The 25,177-nt window shown below is 46.9% G+C and overlaps 1 protein-coding gene across 3 annotated transcripts in view; it reads left to right on the forward strand.

The window, feature by feature from the left end:
- Positions 1–4,715: 4,715 nt before the first annotated feature.
- Positions 4,716–25,177, forward strand: part of PDIA5 (protein disulfide isomerase family A member 5) — a 94,975-nt gene continuing 74,513 nt past the window's right edge. Inside the window, exons 1-2 of one of the 3 annotated variants that reach the window (XM_016941760.4) lie at positions 19,718–19,861; positions 20,254–20,411. In XM_016941760.4, the coding sequence (XP_016797249.2) occupies positions 20,298–20,411 (114 nt within the window). In that variant the 5' untranslated portion in view covers positions 19,718–19,861; positions 20,254–20,297. Of the gene's footprint in view, positions 4,929–19,717; positions 19,862–20,253; positions 20,412–25,177 lie in introns of those variants that run through there. The other 2 variants (XM_001151831.8, XM_063807046.1) reach the window with 2 other exon arrangements.

The raw sequence follows: 25,177 nt of genomic DNA on the forward strand, positions 1-25,177 counted from the left end.
TTCTGGGCCGATTCTTATCTTGCCTGAATGCAGAAAATGGTCATTGTGCTAGTCCTCATCCCAGCCGAGATGATGGAGGGGAACTGGCTACACAAATATAAGGTGGTGTCACAATTCGCAATAAACTGCAGGACAAGAAGTGTCTCTGGCCTGGCCCCGCGGGGCTGCTGCTGGAAAATGGATGGTGCCCATTGAGGGCTCTAATGGAGGAGGGACAGTGCTTGCCCTGTGCTATTCTCCTAATATTTCAAGGAGAGTGAAGCTTAGAATTGGTAAGCATTCCCAGAAGGGCTACAAATCGCATTTTAGCTCGTTTCAATTGCAGAATGAAACGGCTTGTTTTCTTGGAAATTTTTATTTGCCCCCCTCGGTCCCTTGCCCTCTGTTTCCCTGGCTCTCAGGTGCATAGCTTCCTTCCTCCCTTCCTCCCTTCAACTCTTGCCCATTTGGCAGTTACACTTCTGCAGAGTTCAGCCCTCCCTGGACCCAGGAACTTTTAGCCAGTCTTGAACTTGGAAGATACAAGAGCTACAAGGAATCCCGAAGATTAGCTGATTCACACCACCCTTCAATGTTTAGACTTAAGAAAAAGACTGAGAGATAGTGTATATAAAGCGTAAAATCTTAGTATATAGTTTAGAAAATAAATCAATTCAGCTGGAATAATAAATTAATTTCAACACATGTTAAATGTCATGTAACTATCATTGAATCAAGATACAGGCTGGGCATGGTGACTCATATCTGTAATCCCAGCACTTTGGGAGGCCAAGGCAGGCAGATCACTTGAGCCCAGGAGCTCAAGACCAGCCTGGGCAACATAGCAAAACCCCATCTCTACTAAAAATACACAATTAGCCCGGTGTGGTGGTGTGAGCCTGAGGTCCCAGCTACTCAGACGGCTGAGGTGGAAGGATGACTTGAGTCCAGGAGATGGAGGTTACAGTGAGTGAGATCGCATCACTGCACTCCAGCCTGGGTGGCAGAGTGAGCCTGTCTCAAAACAGAGAAACAAAAAAGCAAGATGCAGAGCATTTCCAGTACCTGGAAGGTTTGCTCATGCTTTCCCCACAGTCCGTCTCTATTCCTCATCCACTTGTTTTCTTTTATCGTCACAGATTGTACTTGCCTGTTCTTGAACTTCAGATAAATGGAATCATACAGTATATATTATTTTGTGTCTGGCTACTTTTGCTCAACGTCAGGGTTTTGAGATTCATCCACGTTGTTGCATATTATCAGTAGTTTGTTCTCTCTCTCTCTGTCTCTCTTTTTTGCAGAATATGCTATCGCTAATTTATCTACTCTCCTGTTCTGACAGTTGGGTTGTTTCCAGTTTGGGCTACTGTATCAGTTTGTTAGGGCTGCCATAGCAGACCACCATAGGCTGGGTGGCTTAAATGACAGAGGTTGTTTTTTGTTTTTTTTTTTATTCTGAAAGCTAGAAATCCACGATCAAGCTTTTGGCAGGGTTGATTTCTTCTGAGGGCCTCTCTCCTTGGCGTGTCACTGGCCATTCTGTCTTCTCTCTGTGTCCTCACATGGTCTTTCCTCTGTATATGTGTCCTACTGTCCTCTTTTTGTAAGGATACCAGCCATATGGGATTAGGGTCCACCACAATGACCTCATTTAACCTTAATTACCTCTTCAAAGGCTCTAAGTACGGTCATATTCTGATGTAGTAAGGGTTAGTTAGGACTTCAACATATGAATTTTGGGGGGACACAAGTCCATAACAGCTTCTGTGAATAAAGCTGCCATGAACATTTTGGCGCAGATTTTGTACATGTACAGTTGTCCAAAGTAGGTGAGCCAATTTACACTCCCACAGCAATGTGTGAGTGTTCCAGTAGCTCTGCATCCTCACCAACTGCTTCATTTGACAGATGAGAAACAGAGACCCACAGAGAGGGGTGCAAAGCTCACTTTCCCATGTGCAGGTCATAAGTTCGAGGTTGCAGAGCAGAGCATGCCAAGGAAGCCCTGTCCCCAAACTGCTTTAGGAATTTCTGACACTTCCCAACACATTACCTAGCTCAATCATTCAGTCATTCATCAAAAAGAACAGTGAGAACCATCTGTGGCTCCGTCCTGTGCTAGGTCCTGGAAGCAAGGTGATGAACAGAGGGACAGGAAACTGACATTCAGGTTGGAGCAAGAGACAATGAACACAAGGACTCAGTAAGTCTTGTGGATTTTGGTAGGTGCTGGGCAAAGAAGCAACAGAACCTAAGCAGAAGTTGAGATAGAGAAAAAGGAGCTTGGCAGCGGGGAGGGTAAACTCACCTGTAGATGGGCTGCTCTGAAGGGCATCTCTGAGAGGGGATAGATAGGAGAACCCTGAAGGATACAAAGGCACCAGCCAGACAAAGGCCAAGGAAATTGCCAAGGCAAAGAGAATGGGAGGAGCACAAGCCCTGAGGCAGGAGCAGCTCTGGAGAGGGGAGGGGTGAGGAAATGATGGTCTGTGTAACTGGACCCAGTGGACAGGGGTTGTGGGAGGCAGGAGATGAGGTCTACCGGGCGGGCGAGGGCCTAGACCATGCAGGGCTTGCAGGTCTCGGGAAGAGTTTGGATTTTATTCTAAGGGTAATGGGAAACCACTGGAGGGTTTCAGGGGAGGGGCAAGCAAGATCCAACTGACATTAACATATGGATGGCATGGGGGAGAAGCAGGCACACTCTTTCAGAGACTGTTACCCTTCCCTAGGTGATAGTCACTGACATGTCAGTGACTTAGACTTGGGAGGTGGCAGGAGAGATATATTCTGGAGGTAAAATTGACAGGATGTGGTGAGGGGTTGGATGGGCCTGTTGAGAATAGGAAGTGAGTAATGGATAACTTCTAAGTTTTGAGCTTTGACTCTCCTGACAGAAGGCAAGGACCTTTCAGCTATAACTTACCAACCTCTGACTGTGCAGTTCTCTTGTTCATCTCACTACTGGATATCTTGAGCCTCAGGACATAGTAAGTGTTCAATAAACATTCTTGAATGTATGAACTGACTGCATGCAAGAATGCTTTAGCACAGCAGGGCCCAACCTTTTTGTCACCAGGGACCGGTTTTGTGGAAGACAAGTTTTCCACAGATGGTGGGGGGACAGGGGATGGTTTTGGGATGAAACTGTTCTATGTCGGATCATCAGGCATTAGATTCTCATAAGGCACCCACAACCTAGATTTCTTGAATGTGCAGTTCACAATAGAGTTCACACTCCTATGAGAATCTAATGCCACCACTGATCTGACAGGAGGCAGAGCTCAGGCGGTAATGCTCGCTGGCCCACAGCTTGCCTCCTGGTTCCTAACAGGCCACAGACTGTCCAGAGGCCCAGCGTTTGGGGACCCCTGCTTTAGCACAGGGAATGGGTTCAATAAAGAGTTTTTTTCTTTTGAAAATTTTTACTCAGGTAAAATTCGCATAACATCAATTAACCATTTTAAAGTGTACAGTTTAGTGGCATTTAGTACCTTCACAATGTTGTGGAACCATCATCTCCATCTAGTTCCAAAATGTTTTATCACCCCCAAAGGAGTCCCTATACTCATTAGGCAGTCATTCCCCATTCCTTCCTCCCCACCCCCACTACTATGCTTTCTGTCTCTGTGGATTTACCTATTCTAAATATTTCATAAGATGTAATCACATCATATGTGACTTTTTGTGTCTGGCTTCTTTCATTAGCATACATTTCTGAGATTCATTCATTGTAGAATGTATTAGCATTTTATTCCCTCCCCCCTCCCTTTTTTTTTTTTTTTTTTTTTTTTGAGACAGGGTCTCACTCTGTGGCCTAGGCTGGGGTGCAGTGGCATGATCTCGGCTCACTGCAGTCTCCATATCCCAGGTTCAAGCAATCCTCCCGCCTTAGCCTCCCAAGTAGTTGGAACTACAGTCCCTTGCCACCACACCAGCTATTTTATTTTATTTTTATTTTTAGCAGAGATGAGGTCTTGCTATGTTGCCCAGGCTGGTTTCAAACTCCTAGTCTTACACGATTCTGCTGCCTCAGCTTTCCAAAGTGTTGGGATTACAGTCATGAGCTGCCCTGCTGGGCCACTTTATTCCTTTTAATGGCTAAATAACATTCCATTAGATGGATGTATCACACTTTGTTTACCCATTCATCCTTTGACAGACGTTAGAGTTGTTTCCACCTTTTGATTATTGTAAATAGTGTTGCTGTGAACACTGGTGTACGTGCATTTGTCTGAATACCTGTTTTCAATTCTTTTGGGTATTAGCCTAAGGGTGGAATTGCTGGTCATATAGTAATCTATGTTTAACTTTTTGAGGAGCCACCAGATTGTTTTCCAACAGCTCAATAATGTTTTACTGAAGTTAAATAGAATAAGCAGGAGGGAGTCTGGGAGGCAGGGATGAGGGCTTTTCCTGTCCTTCACAGGCAGCCCTGGACTCTGCCATTTACCGGCTGTGTGATCTGGATCAACGTACTTAAATTCCCTGGGCTGCCTCCTAATCCTCAAAGTGGAGAAAATAAAACCTAATTTCTGTGAGCTGCGTGAGATACTGTTTCTGAAGCTCCAGGCACAGAGTAAGCCCCCGCGCATTAATTGCCTTCCCTTACTCCCTGACCTTGCCTTTTCGCACTTCACTCGCTGCCACGTGGCCTCGGAGCCCAGTCCGCACCCGCAGCCCCCAGCTGAGCCAGGCTGCAGACTACAACTCCCAGCGAGCACTTCTTCCCGGCCGCCTCTCCCCAGCTGCTGCGCATGCTTTGGCAGACGTGGCACCGGGAACTCGGAGGCGGGGAGCGGCTGGGAAGTGGCCGTGGTGGTTGGCCGCGGTGGAGCTAGCAGGCGGGCGGGCGGGAGCGGGCGCCGGAGTGGAGAAAGGAGCCAGCGGTGGGCAGCGCTGCTGGGATGGCGCGGGCCGGGCCGGCGTGGCTGCTGCTGGCAATCTGGGTGAGACTGTGGGGCAGGGGTCCGGGCCGGGCCAGCACGTGTGTCCCGCGTGCCCTTCTGCGCTCTCTGCTCCAGCCCTCTGCGGAACGTGCGGGGAGCTGCCCCGGGGCACCGGGATGAGGGCGTGCATGCCAGGCAGGCGGGCACTGGGTGCTACGCGGGAGACAGCGGGAGTCCCGGTGCCCTCGCCGCCAAGCGCTCCCGGACGCAGGGGCAGGAGGCAGCTGTGGGGCGCCGGGAGATCCCTGGCAGGGTGCTTACGCCACGGCCACAACTTTGCGGGGATGCAGGTCGGGGCACAGCCGGTCGGGCAGGACGCCGGCGGGCTGCGGGGTGAGCTCCGCCCCAGACTCCGAGCCCTGCACCTGTGTGAGTGCGGGGTGGGATGGGGGTGCTTACTACCTGCACTGCCGGAAACCTTGGTTTAGGGCCACCTTGTTCTTGGTTTCGGCCCCAGGCGTCTGGGAAACTGCGGGCCACCACCTGGGCCTCCGCCCACAGGCCAGGCTCGGTGGGCTGGGTGGGGTCGACGTAGCCCGCCCCGGCAGAGGAGCTGCTCCTACACCCAACTGAGGCGGGCTCGAGCCTCAGCCACTTTCTAGCTGTGTGACGCGGCGGTTCATTTAATGTATCTGAGCTAGTCTCCTCATCCATGATATAGAAAGGCAAAGCTACCCCCATAGGGTGGTTCTGAGAGTCGGATGAGGTCTCAGTGGAGGAAGCTGTGTAAACTGCAAAATCTTACAAAAGTGGAAAAGGAGTGGACTCCAAGAGTAGTTTGCTACACTTGGTGGGGGGGACTCCAGGCATCCCTGAGAGAGGTCGGAATGGGTGTGCCTGCCGGTCCAGGTCTGGGGTTTGGCCTTCGTTTCGCTGTGGGTGTGCGATGAGATATTGTGGCCTCCTTCCCCATCTTTTCCATAACTTATGCCCTCCCTTATTTTAGGACCATCCTGGTTCTTTTCCTCTGAAGTTCCAGGGAACTTCCTGTTCCTGGCACCCTCCCCCCAACCCAGATTTTCCCGTTCTTTTCCATTTGGGTGTGGCAAGGCCACTGGGCAAATGGGAGGAGAAAAAGTGTGGGTTGAGTTGCTTGAAACACTTCCATCTCCCAATACCCTGGCCTTTTGGATCACCAGTGAGGAGTGGCCTGGTACTCTCTGGTTGGAAGTGGGTGGGGAAGGAAGCCCCCTGTTCTCTTCGGTCTGTGTTCTCCCTCTTGGGGAGAACCAGGCTGGAGTGGGGCAGTGTCACTTAATTGCATCTGGGTTTGTTGAATGCTGGTTTGCCATCAGTTCCCTGGAGCCAGTTGGTCTGGGCGGGTCTCTGGGCCAGGAGGAGGGAGCTATCTCCTGAAACGCCCCCCATCGGTCTTTGCACTTGGGCTGAGTAGGAGGTCCTGCTTTCCTCCCTTTCCCCTCCCTTTTGTGAAAACAAACGGCTTGAGAATCTGAAATTTCATTCGGCAGACATTTATTTGTCAATCACATTGTTTGGATTGATATTTTGCCCTCCACTGGGTTAGATTTTGGGCGGAGAGCAAAACACACATTGTGCCTGCCGTCTGGTGTTGCCCTGGATTGGGCAAAGGAGTCAGTCCTGTGAGCAAATAATGACAGAACTGCAAGTGCTGTGACCTTAAGTACTAGTATCCTTCACTGAACCGGAGCCATACGTTGATTTAAAGGGAGGTCAGCCGTGGCTTTCCTGAGGTGGTAGGGTTGAACAGAGTCTGAAAGATGTGTGGTAGTTAGCTAGGCAGTGGAGGGCTGCAGGTCCCCTTCACCAGGAGGTGGGGAAGAGCAGGTAGGTTTGCTGAAAGCACTAGAACCTGGGAGTCCTGAGCAAGCAATTTCTATCTTCTCCTTTCCCTAAGCCCTAGAGTTGGCTTAGCGGGTAGGAGGTGGAGGGAGCATGCCAACAGGAGCAGTGGTGAGTGATTGCTGGACAGCGGGTTGGGCCTTTGTAAATTTAAATGCTGTGTCTATCTGATAAGGGCTCCCCAGGTTCCTGGAAGCCGGTTGGGTTTCTTTGTTCACTCAATATTTACTGAGGGCTGATATGTGCACAGGACTGGGCTGTGACCTGAAGGGTATAAAGGCATCTGCAGGGATTCGTGTACAGGGATATACACCCACCACATTTTTTACAATAGCAAAATGTGGAAATGGGTTAAATGCTCAATAATAGTGGCATGGTTAAATAATATCTGGCCTTGTCCATATCATGGAAAGTGATATTTATCTTTTTCAGTTTGGCCTGCTATAAGAAATATCCCATAGACTGGTGGTGTAGAACAATTGAAATGTATTTTTCACAGTTCTGCAGACCAAAAGTCCGAAATCAGGGTGCCAGCATGGTTGAATTCTGGTGAGGACCCTCCTCCAGAAGACTCTTGACTTCTCATTGTATTCTCATATGATAGAAAGAAGACTAGACAGTTCTCTTGGGTCCCTTTTTCAAGGGCACTAATCCTATTCATGAGCGATCCACCCTCATGACTAATTACGTACCAAGGGCCCCACCTCCTAACACCACCACTTTGGGGGTTAGGATTTTAACATATGAATTTTCAGGGGAATGACAGAAATACTCAGTCCTGGCCGGGCACAGTTGCTCACACCTGTAATCCCAGCAGTTTGGGAGGCTAAGGCGGGTGGATCACCTGAGGTCAGGAGTTCGAGACCAGCCTGGCCAACATGGTGAAACCCCGTCTCTACTAAAAATACAAAAATTAGCCAAGCATGGTAGCGGGCGCCTGTAGTCCCAGCTACTCAGAAGGCTGAGGCAGGAGAATCGCTTGAACCCAGGAGGCAGAGGTTGCAGTGGGCTGAGATCGCGCCACTGCACTCCAGCCTGGGGGATGGAGCAAGACTCCATCTCAAAAAAAAAAAAAAAAAGAAGAAGACGAAGAAGAAGAAATATTCAGTCCATTGCAATGTTTATAAAGAATATTTTTATTTACCAGAATATTATGTTTATTATGAAAACATTTTATGATGTTTATGAAGAATATCTAAGGATGTGGAAAAATGCCCAAGTGTGATAAGTAAGGGAAAAGCAGGATGTAAAACCAAATCCGAGGGTGGCTGAAGTTACATGTATGAAGAATTAGTGCATCAAAATGTTAACAGTCATTGTTCTGGAAGGTGGAGTTGTGATGACTTCTGCTTCTTTGCTTATGCTTTTCTGTGGATTCCAAGTTTTTCACATGAATATGTATTAGTTTATAATCAGAAAAGTTAATAAAGATTTTTTAAAATGTTGCTTTGGGAACCCTTAGCCTTCCAGAAGAATACTGGGGAGGAAGGTGTCACAGTCAAACACGTGGGACAGGTTAGTTCCAAGAGCTTCCAGGCTGGGTGTCTGTGCCCTCAGAGGCTATGGGTGGCGGTGCCCTCCCTGCCAAGTGCTCCTGGACACAGGGGCAGGAGGTAGCCCTAGGGCACAGGGTGATCCCTGCCGAGCCATGCTGCCCTGCTCCCATCCCTGCGCTGACTGCCTGCTTTCCTGCTGTCCAGCTCAGCTCCTCCCTGCAGCTGACTCTTCTCTAGGGCCGTCCATGCTGATTGTCCTGTTGGCTCCATCCAGCCTGTAGGATGGAGAAACGTTGAGCTGGAGTGAACTCTAGGTCTCCTAGCTCAGTGGTTCTCAAGCATCGGGCCAAGGACTGAAGCTGGGCTGGGATAGAGTTTTCTGGTCTGCAGTCAAACTGGAAAAAAAAAATGGTGTATTTTTTTGTTTGTTTGTTTTTCATGAATGCAAATGTTTTCAGTTTAAAAACTTGTCAATTTTTCTGACATGATGACCATATTTTGAGGGGGAGGGGGTTACAGCATCCCTTTGAAAAATGAGGCTGGTTGTAGTATATTGTGATTTCTTTTTAAAAGCCCTTTCTTGATAAAATTTATTTTTAATAATATAAAATCCATTTTATATTTAAATATATATATATTCTGCTGATCTGTGAGATTCAGAACTGATCTAACTCAGCCTTCTCCTTTTATAGGAGAATAGCAAGGCTTAGGGAGGGAAGGGACTCACTCAAGGCCACCCAGTTAGTGAAGGCAGAGCTGGGAGAAGAGCCAGATCTGCTGAATGTAAATCGGGTTCTTCCCACTCATCCATCTCCCGCCTGCTTCTCTGCCTCTGCCCCTGATGGTAGCTTGAAGCTCAGACCCTGGAGGACAGTGGGTGGAGGTGCAGGAGGCAGATGTTTGTTCCTGGCATCTCCTGTAGAGCTTTTAAGGTACACTTATTTAGGTTCTGTACTTCTCTGGGACGATTATATATTTAATAGGCTTTTATGGGTTGGCCTGAGGACTGAATTGCCATTTAAAATGCTGTTTGGAACCTGGAGTGCACATTTCCCACAGAAATAAACACATTACAGCGGAAGTCTTAAAACAGACCCGGCATATAAGGTGGAAGTGTGGCTGAGTGCCATAAGAGTGGCAGCCCCTGTGTGCTGGGGATCCAGGACGAGGCCAAGCAGTGGGACACCAAGTGACCAGAGAAGGCCCCAGGAAAGAGCAAGGTGTGGACTGGCCTCACAAGGAGGGCAGACTTGGAGCTCTGTGACAGCAGGGAGCCCCCTGTCCTGGCTGTAGTGTCCCCAGCACCTAGCCCAGGGCCTGGCATGTCGTCAGCCCCGGTCCGTGTTTGGCTGATGGAACTAATGTCACAGGCAGAGAAGGAAACCTTCCAAGCCAGAGACATGGGAAATGAGGAATGATAGGCCAGGCTGGATGGAGGGAGGGTTTGAGTCTGGGGATGAGGGGAGTAAGACTGAAAAAGTGGATCGTAAAGAACTTTAAATGCCTGGCAAAGCTGTGGGGGACTCGATTCTGTAGGTAATGGAGAGACTTGATGAAAGCTGCCCTTTTAATAACAAGATCAATCAGGCCACATGTAGGGTTGGGTGGGAGGGGGAGAGACTAATTTTCCCAGAACAACACTTTCATCCTTACTTTCCTCTCTGTTATCTACAAGATAAATTCAAGTGTTATGTAGTGGAAAGAACATGGGCTTTTAGCCAGCTAGACACTCAGGAGCTGCGTGACCTTGGGCCCTGCCTCAGTTTTCTTGTTTGTTAGTGGTGGTAATGATATCCATCTTGCAGTGTTGAAAGGATTAGAAAAAATACAGGAAGCACCCAACACAGCGCTTGGCTCGTGAAAGTGCCCAGTCACTGGGAGTCTCAGCAGTCATTGCCAGTTGTTGAGTAAGAGATGATGGGGAAGGCAGTTAAGAGGAGGAGGTGGGCAAGGAAGGGCCAGAGAGAGGCTACATGATTTGAATGCCAGGTAGGGGTACCCCTGTGCACCTAGGATTCTCCCCACGGGAGTTACTTGGAGCTGAGCTCTTGACTGCCTCCTTGCCTCCTCTCTGCCAGGCTGCTGCAGAGATCCCAGGTAGGGGGGGTGGTGCAGAAGGGCTCAGGATGTAAGTGTGCTTGGTTTCTCTCCCCTTTCTTCTGAAAGTAGATCCCCTCTTGAGAATGAAGACACCAAACACACTGTATCCCAGGAGGGTTTTGCCCCAGCTTTGTGGTTTTATTCTGTTGGGCTCTTGTGTCTTGCTTGCTGGTTGTGGTAGCCTTTGAGGCTGAGTGACAGTGGGCCAGAAATGAATGCATGGGGTATAAGGAGAGGCGGAGGTTCTTCCACATAACCTGGACTTGGGATGGTTTATTTGCCCCCTACCTCTCCTTCTGTGTGTGTGTGTGTGTGTGTGTGTGTGTGTGTGTGTTATGTGTATGTGGTGTTGTTGTTTTTAACACCTGGCATCTTAGGTCCCAACGGGAGAGGAAAGGAGCAGGAGTGCTCAGCCCTGGTGGGCTGGCCCATTCCTTCTGCCTGGCCATCTTTCAGCACTGCCTGGAGCCTCTGGCACCCCGTTGTGATCTGTTGGCAGAATTGTCAAATCAGATGCATTTGTAGAGGGCTTGAGAGTTTGCAAAGCATTTCCACGTATTTCACGACGGTGTGGTTTTGAGCCCCATGTAACTTGGTGAGGGGAGTAGGCTAGCCCAGTACCATCATCCCTGGAGAGGGATGGGTGGCTGGACAGGGAGGTGGGAAGCAACATGTCCTTAGATGAGGTTGAGGTGTCTGTGGCCTGGAAGATGAAGGCATAAAGAGATAGGTGGGGACCACAGTCAGAGTTCTCAGTGCCTGGCTTGAATGTGTAAGCAGCTGCGTTGGCAGCCATTTTCCAGGAGTGTCCCTGAAACTTGCTTTTCAGCTGCTCCCTGGTGGCTTTGGCATTGGACAGGGGTGGCCAGCCAGGTACGTGCTGACTGTATCCTTCCCCCGAGGAGCTCCAGTTCACTGTCCCCTATTGCCACCCTACATCAGCAGGGCCTCTTTCCACATATCAGTTTGCAACCACTTCTAAATAATTAGCTTTGTGATCTTACATTGGGGGGTTGAAGACACTCATGGAGTGTGGGGTTAAAAGAGCCTTTATTCCTCAAAGTCATACTGAGGCCCCAGTCTGATGCACATTCCATTCCTAGATGGTGTGATGGTGGGGCTGTGTCTGGCTTCAGAGTTTCCAGCTCATTAGAGCTGCGGGGGCGCAAGGGTGGAGTGTCCATTCCCTGCAAAGAATCCTACAGTTCCTCCAACCCCTTGGCGCAGGCAGATTTCTTGAATTCGTGAGCAGGTCCTTTAATCCTTGTTGGAAGATGTTGATGAAAATCAAGGTTGAGGGTTGTAAACTGGGGCTTAAACATAAAGGTGATCCAGTATCTGAGCCCAGATGTGGGCCTGGTAGGAAAGCTCTGTTGTTTGGGCCAAGTAGGGAAGGGTCTTGAGGAACGAGTGGGTTTGTTCTCATCACAGGGTCTAGTCTTACTGGGTCCTGGGCAGAGTATTAGTACATGCCCCTATTTCAAAGGAAGGTGGACCAACATCAGCATCCTACATGTGCCACAGATGTTCATTCATTCAACAGATACTTCTTTTTTTTTCCCAAATGGATATTTCCTTGAGAATCTTTTATGAGCCAGGCCTCATGCTAAGGCATTGGGGATAACCATAAATAAGACAGACACCATCTCTTTCTCTCATGGCCTAGTGGGACAGCCACTGATTAATTATTTAATTCAGGTAGTAAGTGCTGGAAAGAGAAAGTGTTAATATAATGTGGTAAGAGAATGTATAACAGGGATCCCTAACCTAATTCAAGGAGTCAGGAAAAGCTTCTCTGAGAACCTCTGGGTCTTTCTTAGAATAATGTTTTTAAATGTATAAAGTAAAATGCATAGAATTACAAAGAAAGCAGTTTTATTGAAATACAGTTATCAAAATATAACAACAAGGTTGTGATAAAATAATATTTATGTTTATTAATGCATCATATAAAAAGATCAAAGGTACAAGCTTGATAACTTCTATAATTTTAAGTTGTGATGAGCATAAATAGTGTTTCAGGATATCTTGCAATGTGATAAGAAAATATGATTTCTGTTGGTGGCAAAGTCACAGACACTGCTACCCTAATTACTACTGTAATTTGTTATCTACATTCATAAATGTAGAAAGCATTTATACATTTATAAATACACTCATAATACAGGAAAGGCTAAATTTCAGTTAGAGGTTAGTGAAGATAAAGATGTCATTTTTCTCTGTCCAAATTCGTAGACTACAGTGGAAAAAAATTATATAACACTTGGAAATAAAAGATGATTTTGTGACATTTTAGTATCATACTGGAGTATTGTATAAGAAACCACCTAAGGACCAGCTGTGTTCTAGGGGATGTAACTCTGTTTATTATTTTTTATGGGCCATACTTTGTAAAGTTAAGTAGGATGCAAATTATTTCTGTTTGGTAAAGAAGAGAAACACAAAGATTATTGCCCTGAAGGACATTAACCTGTTGGTATCTAATGTAGCAATCTTATATCGGGATTATATCCTCTTTTTTAGGGTCTCTTATTAGCAAGTTAAGTAAAACTTTGAAATATGCTCAATACCTATTTGTATGAGAATTAGGCTTTTAACATTTTAGAATTGTACTTGACTCCAGTTCAACTGCTGAGTGAGCAGGACGTAAAGATGTGTTGCTTAGAAGAGAGGTCTGATCTGGAGATGTTAATTTAGGGGTGCTGTTCAGGAGAGTGGGTGAAGTTGGCTGGGGGACCATATAGGGTAGGAAGAGAGGGTAGACTGAGTGAGCTGTGGAACTTCAACATTTAAAGAATGGGGAGAGGAGGGTTTACAAAGAAGAAAGGAATGATTGCTAGAGAGGTAGGAGGGAAACCAAGTGTCGCATCCAGTTCAAGAGGCCAAATAAGATGAGAACTGGAAGTGCCTGTAGGGTTTATCTATAGGAGGTCATTGTTGAGCCTTCACCAAGAGCCTTTTTTGTGGTGGTTGTGGGGAGGGCAGATTTCAGAGGGATGAGCAATGGAAGGAGGGAGGAGAATGGGAGGAGCAGGGGAGATGGAAAATTCTGGCTGTGAGTGGAGAGGGGAGTGATATGGGGTCCAGAGAGAGAGTTTTTAAAAGATGGGTCAGTGATGGAGTTTCTTCACCTTAAGGAGATATGTGTAAAATGGATTCCTGGGCTCCCAGCCCCTGGAGACGTTTTTCTTCAAGAATAAAGCCCAGGAATCTGTATTCCCAGAATACCGAGCTCTGCGGTACAGCTACAAAACTAGACACATTTCCAAGTTAATCTTATATGGCTGGTGGTATTTTGCCAGCCGAGGTGGGTGCTCTCAATTGAGTGTGTAGCACAAGTTCTGCTCACATTGGAGCTGTGTCACCATTGTCTGCTTGGTGTCACTTGGCCTGAGCATGTGCTTTTCTCTGAAGGGATTTGGGGGTTTGTGGACATGCTGGTAGCAGAGGGAAGATGGATCAGGTTGTCATTGTGGCTCTTTTCAGCAGGTCACGCTCAATAGCTAGATTGGAAGGGACAGCAGACTTGCCAGCCTCTCGGGTATTATTCTGGGTGGAGCAACGGGGAGTGGATGATGCTCCAGGGATGTCTGTGGGAACTATTCACATTGACAGCCCAAGAGAAAAGCATCAGATCTGTCCTGGCGGGGACCTGGCTCTACTGTTTTAGGCTTAATCCGAGGCAAATCCCTTCTCTGAGCCTCAGTTTTCACATCTCTAAAGTGGGGATAGTACCACCTCTGCCTATAAACACTCACTGTTTATGACAGTTTTTCAACTCCTGCAAGAACAGTTATACGTTTTACAGTGTAACCCAGTACACACTGGGCTCACTGAATGCATAGTGTTGCTACCTGTGCTACTCACTGATGTTTTCTAGTCAATGTAATTTTTAAAAAATGCTACTGTAACTCACTGATTTTATGACTAGACTCCTGGGTTGAGACCTGAAGGGTGGAAACAGTGGCTTAGACTCTCAGCTTTAGAGGATGAAATGAGATCATGTGTGTAAAAGCATGGATGTACACCGTGGGTCATGAACACTGAGTTGTTATTTTCTTATCAGTTAACGGAGCTTGGAGGCAGAGTTGATTTCCGGAGTGGGAATTCACCTGCTCTTCCTCCCTCCCTGCTGCCTAATTCAATGTTCCCTCTACCAGTTCTTCCTCGTTAACATGCCTGGCACACCAAGCTGGCGGTGAGCCAGACCCCTCTTGGCTCAAGAAGAGGTTTTCCAAAACATTAAAAGCTTTAGGGACTTAAGTCCTGGCTAAATGCACTGCAGTTGCAATTTCAGGATAAGAAAACCTGTTTTCATAAGCTCTCAGATAAGTTGCCCTGCCCCTGAATTGTCCATTGTTGACAGCAACATTTGTGCCATGGGGAATAAAAAGGGGAGACACTGTGCTGCGTAGCCCCAAATGTAAGGTGTGGCTTTTTAAAGGAAGCAAAATATAAGAAATGCAGCTGGACTTGTATTTACAGCAGCAGGCAGTAAGATGTGTGTGGCTCTGGGAATCTGTCTTCCTTATGCCCCAACTCTGGTGCTGGAGTCTGTCAGACTTGGGTCTGAATCACAGCTCTCTTACTTGCTGTGTGACCTTCAGCAAATTTCTTAACTCCCCTTAGTCTCAGTTTCTTTATCTATAAAATGGGAATAATAAAAGTGCTTACTTTATACACTTGTCAAGGTAATTCAGTTAGATAACATGTGAACTGCTTAGCTCACTGCTGGTCATACAATAAGCACTCTACTTTTGGCTGTTATTGTTATCATGGGCTAATCCCTAAGCCCTGGATTTGGAATTAAAGGATCGTCTCTTGGGTTCTGTTCCTTGCCAGGTGCTTTTGCATTTCTCTTTGTTAATAAGCACAGTTAGCCCCCTTGGCTGCCACTAGCCAAGGGTCTCACATCCCAGGGCCAGCCTCTTCTCCCACCTCACACACATACACACACACACACACACACACAACAATATCACCACCATTCAGGGACTCATGGTGCTTGGTTTTATTTCAGAGGCTGCTGGGTAGACATTTGAACATTGGGAAGCATCGGTAGTGAGATCCCCAAGCTTGATTTAAGGTTAGGCCTTCACTCCTTGTGAAGAGTGGTGTTTAGCTATGGTGGCTCATGGCAGATGTTTAGAATTTACCCTTTTAAGGGGCATACAGTATGCATATTTTAAAATTAATGTTCTTTTTTTTTTTTTTTTTTTGAGACAGAGTCTCACTGTGTTGCCCAGGCTGGAGTGCAGTGGTGCGATCTCAGCTCACTACGACCTCTGCCTCCCAGGTTCAAGTGATTCTTCTGTCTCAGCCTCCCGAGTAGCTGGGACTACAGGCACGTGCCACCATGCCCAGCTAATTTTTGTATTTTTAGTAGAGACGGGGTTTCACCATATTGGCCAGGCTGGTCTCAAACTCCTGACTGCGTGATCCACTCGCCTCAGCCTCCCAAAGTGCTGGGATTACAGGCATGAGCCACCGTGCCCGGCCTAAAATTAATGTTCTTTCTTAGATCTCTCATCAAAACCATTCTACAAGTATTTGCTAGGTATGTGTTGCGTGCCAAGTACTTTGCAGATTCCTTATAATAGTTATGAAAAAAACCAAACCACGCAATGTCACATGAACGGAGGTGAGACAGTTCAGCTAGCAGTACAGAAGGACACATAAGCACTGCACATACGTGGGAAAGGGCACAGAGCAAGCGCTGGGCCGGGAGGAATCAGAAGGCCCATGCAAGAGCTGGGGGCGGTATCTGGTTGTGTTCTGGAAGCCTCTTTCTTTCCTTTTTCTTAGGCAGGTTTTTTTCTTTGTAACTTTTATTTAGAAATAATATCAGATTTATAGAGGAGTTGCAAGAAGAATCCAAAGGATTGTTATATGCCCTTTATCTCGATTCCACAAATATTAATATTTTATCACATTTGTTTTTATCATACTCTTCCTCTACATATATGAAGTTTATATATGATGTTCCTTTGCCCCTTAAATACTTCAGTATTTCCTAAAACACAAAGACATTCTCTTATGTAACCACAGTACAACGATCAAAACTAGGAAGGTAGTATTTGATTCAGGACCCAAACCAGAATCACACACTGCATTTAATTGTCCTTCTTTAGTCTCCTTTAATCTGGAATAGTTCCTCAGTCTCTGTCTTTTGTGACCTTGACATTTTTAAAGAATTTTCCTCAATTTGGTTTTTGATGATGTTTTCATTTAGTGCATTATATCAGGGGGCACCTGACGTCAATTTGACCCATTACTGGTGGTGTTACTGTTGGTCCCTTAGTTAAGGGGGTTTCTGCCATGTTTTCCCACTGTAAAGATACATTTTCTGGTGGGGAGATACTTTGAGGCAGTTAATTATTTTCATAATGGTAGCCAAGTGGTGGTAATTTTTTTCTTTAAACATTTAGATTGGACCTGCTTATTATGGCAAGTTGAAAAATAGAGAAAAGGGAAGAATAAATATTACCGAGGGCAAATCCTCAGTGTTTTTCTGAGCATACTTTTGTTTACTTATAGTTGTGGTTATACCACGTATATTTTGAATTCTTTTTTTTTTTTTTTTTTTTTTGAGATGGAGTCTCACTCTGTCGCTGAGGCTGGAGTGCAATGGTGCGATCTCGGCTCACTGCAAGCTCCGCCTCCCGGGTTCACGCCATTCTCCTGCCTCAGCTTCCTGAGTAGCTGGGACTACAGGCGCCCGCCACCACGCCCGGCTAATTTTTTGTATTTTTAGTAGAGACGGGGTTTCACTGTGTTGGCCAGGATGGTCTCGATCTCCTGACCTCGTGATCCGCCCACCTCGGCCTCCCAAAGTGAATTCTATTTTTAAAGACAACATTAAAGCAAATATTTTTGCATTGCGAAGTCTTTAAAAACACCATTTAAATAAAATACCATCTAAATGGCTTATTCTTCTATTGAGTGGTTTACTCTGTGTAACCATTCTGTTGTTGCTGGACATTTAGGTTGTTTATAGGTTTTAACTCTTATGGTTAGAATGGTTGTGAGTCATATGTGTGTCAGACCTCTGCTAATTTCCTCAGGACACATTCCCAGAAGTGGAATTACCAAGTCAAAGAGCATAAATACTTTAGAGATACATGATAAATTGTGCCAGCTACCTTTCCAAAAGAGTTGTACTAGTTGAGGTTTCTGCCAGCAGTATATGACAGTTGGGCTCCATATTTTAAGAGATTCACTAATGGTGTTTCTCAACCTTTTTTTTTAAACTGTGACCCACCAATGAAGATTTGTGTTGAGATTAATTTCCTATATTTTGACTTATGAGAGCCTAGGTATTTATTTCTAAAAATAAATTATGGTATAAAATAGCACATTACTCTTTTCAAGCTGCAACAGTCTGAAACAGAGCATTGGGAAGAACTCTGGGAATCACTGAGGTGGCAGTGTCTAGACAGTGGGGATTTGAGGTCACACGTGAGGAATTAGGATATTTCACCTAGAGAATCCTAAAAGAGACGTGTTTGCTGTCTTTGGAGTGTGATAGGCTGACAGATGGGTGTGTGTTGGGGGGGGATTTAACATTTCTAATGAGGAGCCCTCCAAGATGATATGGGTATGGTGTAGGACATGGGACTTCTACATATTAGCATATTGAGTTCCCACAGCCTTCTGGGTCCAGCTGAGTTGAGTGGTCTCAGGAGATTTTGAGTCCTTGGCTCTGGAGGGCTACCTGGAGGCTGGAGACGGTATGTGAGGAATTTTGAGGGGATTTCTATATTTTTGGGAAACTAATCAGCCCAACTCAACTCTGAATTGAAAGAGATGTCCTGGCTTTTCTGTCTCCAGCAGTGGTCCTCTTACCAGAAAAGGGCTGAGGTAAGGAAACTGGAGAGTTCCCAGGCTAATTCTTCTTTCATTTGTGGATAGCTGGCACCAGGTGACCAAGGTACCTGATAAGAACAGGCACACTGAAAATTTGGGCTACTAGGAAGAACACTGGGTAAATCAATCCCTTGACAGTCTCTCTGTCTCCTTCCTTATAAATAACATATCTAAAGTTAATGCATGATTTGGTGCTTGAGGCACTTTGAAATATCCCAGTTGGAACAGATGTTTGTATTTCTTTCTAGTTAAAGCTTTTGTTCAGTGGGCACTCAAGATCTATTTGTGTGTGCCAGAACACCCAGAATGAGAGCTCCTTAAAAAGATCATTTATTTCACCCATGCAGAAGCCTGCACAGGGATATTCCAGGGCCAGAATATCCCTCTGTGGTGTCAGGGACCCAGATAACGTCTATCTTATTAGCTCCTCTTTAGCAGGCCCTTCCTCCCCATTGTCTCAAGGTGGCTACTTGAGTTCCAGCCATCTTGTCCAAATTCCAGCTGGCAGGAATGAGGCAGGGACTAAGAAGACTCTTATCAGATGTCTGTTAGGGACAGTTTCTAAAAGTTGCCACATCACACTTAAGCTTACATTCCAAGGGCTGGAACATGGCCTTGCTGCAAGGGAGACTGAGAGATAAGGCTTTTATTGCGGGTGGCCACATGCCCAGGGAAACTCAATGGTTTCTTCACAAGGTGTGATTACCTCACAGTACTTCTCTGGTGGTGGTCGTGAGAATGGGTTTACCAAATGATATGATTGTAAAGAACTTTGGAAATCACTTTCAGTTCCTCAGTTTTCCAGAGTAGGAAACAGACTTGGAGAAGGAGAGATGACAACTAGTAATAATCAAAGTCAGCACAAAACTTGAGCTTCTGACTCCAAGTATGGTGTTCTTTCCGCCAAACCACCAGCTCTAAATTCTCAGCCCGCTCAAGTTCTCTGACCTTGGATTCAGGGCCACATCTGTTTTCTCAGGTCTTCCTCTTTTCCCTGAGTCCCTTTCGTACCAGCTTCTTATGAGTCTAGACTTAGATTCTGACATTTCAAAACTATTTTGAGCAAAATGTGGGTTAAACTAAATTAAACCTGTTTCTTCACAGTTCTTAACATAAGGGTATCTTTTTTTCAGGTGGCAGAGCAAAAGAGGTTGAGTCCCACCTTCACCCTTTTTCCTCAATGTTAAACTTCTGTTCCCAAGTCTTCCTCCGTTAGCAAGCTGCTTTTACATAATTGAATATCTCTGGCTTCATGGTCTGCATTGAATAGTAAATCTATAATGACAGACGGCTTTGCTAGTTACAGAGAATGCGAGGGTGCTGGCACGCGCCCCAGAGATGAGGAGCTTTTTAAAGCTGAGGTGTAATGTGGCAAGGACTGTTCTCCCTGATTATCTTCCAGCGTGCTGGGACTCTTATCTCTTTAGTCTGATGGAGATGCTGGGTGGCGATCAGCCTCATTAAGTGAGCTGAGTGAAGAGAGGAGTTTGTGTGTGCTATGTTAGCAGATTGGGAGGACCACACACTTCCTGCACACAGTCTCTGGCTGGAAACAGACCTGGGCTAATTGCCACATTTAGGATCTTCATGCTCTTGGCCCCAGGAACCTTGGGAGACTCCAGGATCTGCTGGACTTGCAGAAAGCAGAGGGTTAGTCTAAACCCCTGCTGGGACCCTCCTTGCCCTGGGATTCTGGGAGATAGGGGCATTTCCTGGTTGCTTCGGTAGGACCTGCCTTGGAAGGAGATGTTCCTTTTCTGCTTGTGTTGTGCCATCTGTTGCAGCAGTCCAGGGAGCTTGTGGGGTTGAGAGAAGCAGGCCTCCTGTGGCCTGGAGTCGGGAGGCCCAAGTTCTAGTCCTGGCTCTGTTACTTACCTACTGTGTGACCTTGGTAATTAATGTAACCTGTCTGAGCCTCAGTTTCTTCATCTGTAGGATGAGGCGAGTACCTACCCACTGGGGTATTGTGAGGGGTAAACGAGTTAGTGGGTATGAAACCTGGGAAGTGTGCTCTAAATGTGCCGTGTGACCTCTTGGTCTAGGTCGCTGTGCAGCTGGTGATGATTTGAGGTTTTCTGGTGGCTGAATGTGTGTACGTGTTCGCTCCTTCCTGCCTGGACCTGCTGCCCTGCCTGATTGGAGGCAGGGCCCCTGGAGAGGAAGAGGTGGTCCCCGTGTTACTGCTGTCCTTGCTCCCCTTGTAAGTTGTCTCGCTAATAAAGAGAAGTGCAATTATTCTGTGCTTCTGCATGCCAAACATTATGTTAGATTCTTTGTCATCTCTCCCCTCATGCAGTCCTGAGCCACCCTGCAAGGTGGGCATTGGTATTCTCCTCTCCACCTTGTAGGTGGGGAGTTGACACTCAGAGGTCTAGTAACAGGCCTGAGGTCATCCTGCTATAAATGGTGGCACCTAGATTTCCCCCGGGTCTGTCTGACTCCTGAGCCAGTGCTCTTTCTGTGGTGTCTGGAAGACTGCAGAGGGAGAAGAGAGTGGGTTTCTAAGTGGGATGGTGGTTTGTCTGGCCAGCCCTGAATGAGCAGACACCTGTTACAAGAGCACAGCAGGGGGTCTGGAAGATGAGGAAGGACTCAGTCTCCACCCCATTGCCTCCAGCCATGGCAGAGGTGGGCAGTGAGGACCTCCGTGCCCGGCACTCTGGTGCTGTTGGGCTCTGAAGAGAGCCTGTACTCAGGGGAGGGATTGGGTGGTGGAAGGGAACTGGTGCTCGGGGTGGGGGGGGGGTGTGCAGTGAAGCTCTGTGAGGGGGTTTGGAGGTTAGAGGCATTGGTGCTCTGACAGCGATGTGCTGGTTGGCTGATAATAGGCAGGACCTGGCATTGGGGGCCTCTATTTCCCAGCAGCAGAAAAGGGGAAAGCCATTTTTCCCGGCAGTTTTCTGCCCTGCACCAGGGAGATGCTTTATGAGTCTCAGCCCAGCCAGCGGGGGCAGCTCAGCCCTGATGTAAATACTGTTAAAGCTGAGGGTTGTGAGCAGAAAGAAAGCAATTATTGGAGAAGGTCAGAAGGAGTTTGCATGGTGAACAAAGGGGATCTTTTTTCTCTACCTCTAGAGCGATTGACTTCGAATGTAAAGAGCCTGCCAAGCCCAGGAACAATGCCGTGGCTGGCATGGAACCCTGGCTGCCTTTGGAAGCACTTCTCAAATCCTGCCCTTTCCCCCAAGGGCTTGACAAAGGAACAGATAGTTTTTGCATCATTAACGTTGTTATTGTTGCTGTAGTTATTGTTGTTATCAAGGTTTGTGGGTTGTGACTTATGAAGTCTGCAGTAAGGCTCTTGGCAAGGTGCTCCGAGGCTTGCTGGGACTGCATCTTAAGGAAAGAAAGGAGCGTGCACATTGGAAAGGTTAAAATAGACTGAAGTGGAGGAGAAAGGAGAATGTTAAGTGGCAGGAGGAAAGTCCCCTTGGGCTTATGGGGAGGGAGGAAAGGGCTCCCACTTGTCTGCGTCTGTGGTTGTTTGCTAGGGTGAGGGTCTGTCTGAGGCCAGACACAGAGGGGCCTTTCATCCTTCCCCTTCTCAGAAGCCCAGTTAGTGTCTTAGCTCTTTGGACCCCATCTCCCTGGATTCTCCCTGATCGACCTATCCTGATTATTTTTCCTCTCTCATTCTCAGATCCAGCCACTCTAGGCAAATCCTGCTTCTCCTGTGCCCACTAACGCCCGCACGCCCCCATCTTCATGGGATACAACTTATCCTTCTTCTGACCCTGTGGCACTTCCTTGCACCTTCCCATTATCACCGCAGCTCCTGTGCTGGGTAGACTTTCTCTCTTCTGCAGCCTGGCTTCCAGCTTCCGCCACGTGTACTGCTGACATTCTCTCCAGTGTTCCCAGGGACTTCACAGCCTTTGGCCCTGTCCCAGCCTCCCCACTCTGACTGCCTGTGGATCATTCTTTTTTCTTTAGAAGTGTCCCCTCCCTGGTCTCTGTGGACGCAGCCCTCCCCACCTCCCTCTTGGTCCTGCCTCCTCCCTCACTGAGGGTGTTTCCTGTCTCCTCCCTCTGAGCCCGGTCCATGGGGACTTCATTTACTTGGTGGCTCACCTTGCAACCTGGAGGAGGCCTGTATTTGATGCCTCACTGTCTACCTGTCCAAAACCTGAGCCTATTATCATCTTCCTTAATGTAAGAGAAAAGCCTCCTCTGCTGCTGCTTCTCCGTTCTTCCACCTTTGGCTGTTGTTGCAGCCTCCCAGCCTGGAATTCTAAGAGTCATTTTAGACTTTTTTACTCTTTCTTTCTCACTTACCTATGAATAGTCATTGGGTTTTGTTGTTTTTCCCTCTGAGGCTTTTGCATTGATCTGTGTCTCTCCATGCGGGCAGCCACCCAGCAGGGCCCTCCACCTCCGGCCTCCCCGGCTGCTGCCCAGTCTGAGGTCACGGCCAGATGAGTCTGTACAATATACCGTGTTCATCCTCTCACTCCCCTGCTAACTGGGCAATGATGCTTCCCACTCTCTTCCTGCACCAGGCCAGGTCCTTGGGCAGGCTTTGAAGAGCCCAGCCTGCCCCCACTGCCTTCTGCCATGCTCTAGCCCAGACACCCCCTGACCTGTGGTCTGTGTGGCTTCCATCGACCCTTCTGGGCCTCCCAAGGGCTGCTGTGGACTCACCCCATCACATACTGATAGTGGGTGACCTCTGCTAAGGCCAGGAGTGTGGTAACAGTGTAATTTGTCATGTTTATAATACTGGTCAAACATTTCCTGAGGGCTTTCAATGCGCCAGGCCTTGTGTGGGGGCCCTGCCCTCCTCCAGAGCTCTTAATCTTGGGGATGGGGGTGAGGGTAGGGAGGAGATGGATCCTTCATAAGGCTTCAAAACCGGATTGGCTGTGGGTGATGCCCAGTCTGAGCCCCAGTGTCATGCCCAGTGATGGTTTTTAAGCAAAGTAAATTTGCTCAGCGCGTTTCTGGTTGGGCTTAACTTCTCTACTGTGTGACTCCGAATGCTGGGTGAGGGGCTTGGCTGACTGGCTGGAAGGTGGTTTCTTTAATCTCATTGGCCCTCGGTTAGATGACCTGCAGGATGGACTGGGTTTTATGGGAAGGAAGCTGAGGGCGTGCTGTGAGCCTCAGCCTCTAGTGGTTTCTCTTGTACACACTTTGTTGTCGCTGTGGCTCAGCTGCACACACCGCTGCCTGGGCAGATGAGCTCTGGGCTCACCCTCCCTCCTGCCTTCCCCTTTCCTTCTCCGCAGTTCCAGAAGTGTGGGTGCCTACCAGCCTCAGGAGGGGCTGGACTACAGGTCAGAGTCCTGAGGCCCTGGGCAAGAGCAGTTGTTGCTCTCCGATGGTCAGATTATCTGAGGATTAAAAACAGCAGTGAGGCAATGTGTTTTTCCAACAGATTATTTTTTTTCCCTTTAATCATGTGCATTGAGCTGTGGAGTTTTCAGTCTGAAGTCCGTTAGCTCCCTGGGAGTAGTAGGATAACATGTAATTAATAATAATAAAGTTTAGCAGACTTTTTGGTGAGCTCTTAAGGTGGCCTGCATAAGGGCAGCGGGTCCTCAGACATTTTACCCTGCTCTGCAGGGTGTGATGAGGGAGAAATCATTCCATGGCTTCCTCCTGGATGGCTTTACTCTGGGAAGAGGGAAACTTTGAATTCCAATGGCAGATTATATTTAGAAACACTAGAATATGGTAATGTTTCAGTCTTCTTCTCTGCTGAGATGGAAGTTTGTGTTATATATTATGGTAACTGATACTCTCAGAGTGCTTTCTGATTTATAAAACACGTTCAATAAATTATCCCATTTCATCCTCATATCAATCCCACGAGGGAAGTATCATTATCTGTATGTCAGACAGGAGTCACTAAGCCTGTAAAAGGTTGAGTGACATTGGCTAGGCATCTTAGCTATTGAGTGATGAGGCTCAGACTCAATCCAAGACTTCTGGCTGCAAAGAGGCAGGAGGCTGAGAAGGTGTGACTCATATTAGAAAGACTGGGATTCAGATCCTGGCTCTACTTACTAGCTGTGTAATTTTGGTCAGATTATTTTTAAAAAATTTTTTTCTGGCAGAAATTAACACTTCTCTCAGTATGACCAAGCATATCAAATAAGCTATGGTTGCCCCTTTTTATTGACCATGTTCCTCCATGAGCTCCGTCCTTGCTCTGTTCTGGTCTGGTTGCTCTGCAGGCTGTTGAACAGTTGTCATCCTGGGATTTCTCTTCACCATCAATGTGGTAATCCTTTTGCCTCTCTCTTTCATTGAATTCTTTGTTTCCTAGTTTCCATGTCTAATTTTTCATTTATTTTTTGTTGTAGTGGAAGACGGGTCCCAGTATCTTTCTGAGAAAGGGTGCACTGGTGGTAAATGTTATACATCTGATATTTTCATCTGTTCAAGTCTATTTTCATGATTGATAGTTTGGCTGGTTACAGAATTCCGGTTAGAAATCATTTTCCTTGAGAATTGTGAAGCCAATGCTTGATTGTCTTTTGTGTGCTGACGAACAGTCTTATGCCAATTCTGACTCCTGATCTTTTGTATGTTGTATTTTTTTTTCTTTGAAATGGTTAGGGTCTCCCCTTTGTCAGCAGTGTTCTGAAAGTTTTCAGTGATGTATTTTGGTAAGAGTCTTTTTATTCATGATGCTGGGCCCTGCCAACTGAAGACTCATATCCTTCAGTTTTGGAACATTTTCTTCAACTATTATTTTAATTTATTTGCTTTTTTAGAGATTGAGTCTCACTGTTGCCCAGGCTGGCCATGAACTCCTGGGCTCAAGTGATTCTCCTGCCTCAGCCTGCTGAGTAGTTGGAACTGCAGGCATGAGATGCTGTGCCAGGCTTCAAATTAATTTTTTGATAATTGATTTTCCTCTTTTTTTTTTCTTTTTCTTTTTCTGGAGTCTCTTTAATTTGGTTCTTGTGCTTAATGGGTCCATTCTCTTATTTTTCTTAAGTCCTTTTTTATTTCTTG

The sequence above is a fragment of the Pan troglodytes genome, chromosome 2, assembly GCF_028858775.2.
Source record: "Pan troglodytes isolate AG18354 chromosome 2, NHGRI_mPanTro3-v2.0_pri, whole genome shotgun sequence".
Lineage (NCBI taxonomy): Eukaryota > Metazoa > Chordata > Mammalia > Primates > Hominidae > Pan > Pan troglodytes.